Below are 4,637 nucleotides of genomic sequence, written 5' to 3' on the forward strand. Positions count from 1 at the left end.
TACGTCTGGGTGATTAGTCAGGAGGCAGCGATGGAAAAGGGAGGAAATTCTTACGAAATTCCTGAAAACAGCCCAGTAGAGAAGAGGGACCCTGTGGGGGCCGGGGCCAGGGCCAGGGTGCCACAGCTGCTGGGGACAGATTTGGGGTGACCGGGTCCCCTGCGGGTGCCCCTGGACTCGGCATTCCCCCCCCAGGCACAGAGGAGGGTGCCAAGCGGCTCTGCAGCAGCAATTTGGGCAGGCAGGCAGGCGCAGGCAGGCAGCTGCGCAGCCGTGCGCTGCCCCCTCCTTCCCACAGCCTCCTCCTTGCTGTGAAAAAGGCCGTTTTTCTCCCCAAAACAGCTCTCTCACAGGACGGGCAATATTTGTCCCGCTCCCCAGCAGAAGCGAAACCCTATCCCTGTCCTTGGTGCTCTGCTCGCGTTTCTCCGGGCTATTTCTGGCACTCAGCTCCTTCGCCTCCAGCGTTTCCACTGCCTCTCTCCATCTTTTTTCCACTCCTTCCCTCCTCTGCTTGCCCTTGCCTCCCCGTGCCCTCGGCCAAGCGTCCTCCCCACGGCCCTGCCGCGACCGGCCCCCCCCAACATCCCCTCCCCCACCGCCCTGCCGCGACGGCCGCTCCCCAAAATGGGCCGCCAAGGCGGATTATTGCCATCCCTAATCTGCATTAGCCCTCCTCCCCGTCCTCCCCTGCTCCTCCCTTCCCCAAATCGCTGCTGCACAACACCGGTGTGCAGTGCCGCACGGGCTGGCCGGCCGCCCCGAAACGGCCAACGTCGGGAGAGCCCCAGCGCCGGGGCTGGCGTGAGTAGGGGGCTGCGGTGGCCGGGTGATGGCTGGGGTGTCCCCGGGGTGGGAGGCTGGGTGGCTCTGCCGCCATCTCCGCTGGCTGCGTCCTCCTCGGGTTGTTTATTTTTTTCCATCCTTGCCCTTCCCACGTCCTTCGGCAGCAGCGGGAGCCGGGAAGCCCGTTTGCAGCGGGGTGGGGTGCTGTGGGTGCTCCCTACCCTTCGTGGCCTCTGCTTGGCAGGGAGATGCCACTGGAGGACGGGGACCCGGCGAGGTGGAGGGGACAGCAGGTCAACGGCGAGGTCAGCGGTACCCCCCAGCTCAGGGGGACGGGGGACCCCCCGCCCTGGGGCACGCCAGCTCCCGACGGCAGCAGGACAGAGGCGATGGCAGAGGGCTGGGAGCCGGGGCCAGCACCGGGTGACAGGGACGTGACCTTCGGGGGGGCCCCGCAGCGAGCAGGGCAGGAGCCGTGGCAGCGCGAGGAAGCCCTGATGGGCGAGCTCTCAGAGCTGGTGCAGAAGGTGGTGAAGAGCAGCAGCTGGTGGGAACGGCACGGCGTGGACATCAGCATCCTCACCTGCAGCTTCCTCCTGCTCCCAGCAGGTAACCCTGCTCAGCCCCCCCCAACCGCGACTGGGGGTCCCAGGGGGGTCTCACCTCCTCCTTGCGGCTTTTGCATCGGTCGTGCAACTCCATTTGCGCTGGAAGCCTATTAGCAGCCTATTAAGCCTGTAACAAAGCCACAATAACCCCTTCACCCCGTGCCGTGGGGCACCCTGACCCTGCTGGAAACCCGCAGCAGGTGACGGTGGCATCTGGGATACAGCCTGGGGTGAGGGGACGGTGCCCGGGCAGATGGGCACAGGGCAGAACAGGGAGCGACTTGCCGCATCTGCGCCCCGTGGCGGGACAGGGAAACCCTGGAGGTTTTGGTGACGATGGCCGTGGCAGGTGCAGGGGCATGTGGGGGAGCACGGGGCTCCAGCGGCATAGTTGCAAAGCTGCAGCTGGCACCTTCTCTTGTTTTTGAACTCCTGGGGAATGCTGAAATCCTGGCAGGGTCGTATTTGTTACCAGCGGGATCCCAGCTGGAGCTGCGGGATGGGACCCGGCACCAGCAGCACCCGGTGCCATTGCGGCTGGAAGCGGCCAAACCTTCGGCACGATGGTGAGCGTGGCTGGTCTGGCCGCGCAGGGCGGTGCGGAGGGAAGCTTTCCAGCTCGGGCAGTTTAAATACTTGTAACTACATCTGAAAAACAGGTTTAGGGCAGCGGCTGGCATGTTTGCGTGTAGCAACACCTCCAGCCCGGCTCGGAGGTGAGGAGGGCTGCAGCATGTGTGCGTGGCCGAGCTCCTGCCCAGCTGGTTTCTCTGCAGGGTTCCTGTGCCTGCGGTCAGCCCAGGCCATCCCTTTCCTGGTGGGTGTCCTCACCCTCGGTGTGGTGCATCACACCCTGACCGTGAAGGGCAGCCACCTGGCCAGCCACAATGCCTTGACTGAGTCCAAGTCCTGGGGCAAAGTGTGGGCCATCTTCTTCATCGAGGTGAGCGGGGCCACGGGGTTTGGGTGGCAGGCCCCCCCAAAACCCCATCAGCACCATGCCAGCACCCCAAGCCCTTCAGGAACAGCCACCAGGGACCAAGACTTATCCAAAGCCTTCCTGACCCACGTGCGAGAGTTAAATGAAAAGTGATGCTACACCGGGGAGCACCAGGAACATCCCCACTTGTGGGGCTTTGCCTGGAGGCAGCGGGGCGGGGGGTAAGCCCCTGGCTGGGGACAGCCCCTGTGACATGCTGGGCTGTGGGGTTTTGTGTCGGTCCCCTTGGCCACGGGGCTGCAGAGCGGGATAACGCGTTGCGGGGAGTGGTGGGAATGGTTTTCAGTGCTTAATTCTTAAGTCCATTTCCAGACTGGTTTGGAGGCTGTGGGGTGCAGAGCATCTCCCCTGGGTGAGGTGCATCTCCCTGGGTGCCTCTCCCGCGAGCCCAAGCCAGGCAGTGCCCGGCCCTGGCACCGTGGCTGTTGACATCGCCTCCCCTTTCTCTTGCCTCCCAGCTCTGCTCAGCTTTCACAGCCGAGCAGGCCACCTACAACCACGTGAAGATCCACCACGGCTACACCAACGTCATCGGCCTGGGGGACTCCAGCACCTGGAAGGTTCCTTTCCTGAACCGCTACATCTACATGTTCATCGCGCCTCTCGCGGTGCCCATCATAACCCCTCTGGTTGCTCTTGGTAGGTTTCCCAACCGCCTTGGGATGGGGTGTTGGGTATGGTGAGCTCGTTTCTGTCCAGGTCTCACCCCACCAAAGGGTCCTGCTTTGGAGGCATCACATTAACTACGCCAGCCCACAGCATGACACAGGGCTCCAGGGAAGGCATCTGCTGCATCTCTCCTTTCTGCTGGTGCTCAGAAATGCTTCACGTTTTCCTATGTTGGGTCCAGAGTTGAAAGTTCTGGCAAAAGCCATCATGAGCCCGAAGCACCCCAGATTTGCTCTCCTGTAATTCAGACCCTTGGCCGTAGCAGGGTTCAGCTGTGACGCTGAACCACACGTAGGTCTCTGGCCGGTCAGAGCATCGCACGGGGTGTGTTTGCTGACCACGTACGGGGTGGAGGCGTGGGGGTCTCTGGGGGCCGGGACGCAATGAGCTCAGGCAGACAAAGCGGTGGCTCAGGGGGAAATAGCGGTGCCAGGAGACGACTGGGAGGGAAGAGCCCAGAAAATAGTAAGAGGCTGAGGAAGCCCAGGCTGTCTGGCTGAACACACACCTCTGGGCGATGCCAAAAGCGCAGACGATGACTTGGCAAGTTGTAAGAAATGAAGATGCAGCCAAATGCCTGTGTGATGATGCACACCTGGAGCATCTGCCGGGACTGCAGCCCGCAGGGCACTGTCCTGGGGGGCTCTGGGCCCCAGCCCCAAAGACCAGCAGGTCAGCAGGTCTGGGGGGTTTGGGCCAACCTGGAGGATGGGGAAAGGGAGATGAAGAATGGGATGGAATGGGATGGGCTGTAGGTTTATCAGCATGCTGGGCAGCCTGGCCGCTGGAGCAGCAGTGGTGGGGAAGCATCAGCACCTTGCCTATGTGCTGCCTCTTCCTTGCACAGATTTGTTGAGGAACGTGGAGTGGAAAGCAGCTCTCCGGACCCTCTGCTGCATGTTTCTGGGCCTTTACTGCCATTACTGGCTGCTGCTCCACGTCTCGGGCTTCCAGTCGCCGTGGTCCGCCCTGCTCTGCATGCTGCTCACCCGCTCCCTCCTGGCCCATCCCTACATCCACGTCAACATATTCCAGGTAGAGACCTGAAGCTCCGAGATGTCCCGATGGTTCTGGAGACAGGCCAGCCACCACCCCGCGCTGGTGACATAGCCCTGACACTGCTGGCTGGAGCTGGTGTCAGCTTAAGGCGAGCAGCCTCGGTTGTCACCTCCCTCGTGCTGATGTCCTCATGGGGAGGTCAGGCTGGCGGTGCTGGGGTGGACAGCGGTGGCCCTGGGAGAACATCAGGGCAGATGGGCGCGAAGGGCTGGAGGGTGATGTCCTCTGCGGTGGCTTGCAGGACTGGGGGGTTGGTGCGTTTGCACGTGTATGTGCAGCTGGTATTGCAGATCCTGGGATGGAGAGAGGCTGGTGGCACACAGTGCAGGTGGGTTGGGGGACAGAGCCCCGGTGCTCCTCGGTGGCTCTGTGGACAGACGAGCGCAGGATGGAGTGACTTTAGGGACGAACCCAGTGCTGGGGTTGGCAGCCAAACCCCAAAATGTGGCTCAGCCTGGCCGGTGCCTTCGTGCCCTTGTATGGCCGGAGCCACGGCTTGCTCTGCCGGGAAGGGG

The 4,637-nt window shown here is 62.7% G+C and overlaps 1 protein-coding gene across 1 annotated transcript in view; it reads left to right on the forward strand.

The window, feature by feature from the left end:
- Nucleotides 1–607: 607 nt before the first annotated feature.
- Nucleotides 608–4,637, forward strand: part of FADS6 (fatty acid desaturase 6) — a 6,237-nt gene continuing 2,207 nt past the window's right edge. Inside the window, exons 1-5 of the mRNA XM_009279655.2 lie at nucleotides 608–804; nucleotides 1,031–1,395; nucleotides 2,171–2,337; nucleotides 2,853–3,033; nucleotides 3,911–4,098. Coding sequence (XP_009277930.1) covers nucleotides 1,035–1,395; nucleotides 2,171–2,337; nucleotides 2,853–3,033; nucleotides 3,911–4,098 — 897 coding nt within the window. The 5' untranslated portion in view covers nucleotides 608–804; nucleotides 1,031–1,034. The remainder of the gene's footprint in view (nucleotides 805–1,030; nucleotides 1,396–2,170; nucleotides 2,338–2,852; nucleotides 3,034–3,910; nucleotides 4,099–4,637) is intronic.

Source organism: Aptenodytes forsteri, unplaced genomic scaffold (assembly GCF_000699145.1).
Source record: "Aptenodytes forsteri isolate BGI_AS27 unplaced genomic scaffold, ASM69914v1 Scaffold563, whole genome shotgun sequence".
NCBI classification, from domain to species: domain Eukaryota; kingdom Metazoa; phylum Chordata; class Aves; order Sphenisciformes; family Spheniscidae; genus Aptenodytes; species Aptenodytes forsteri.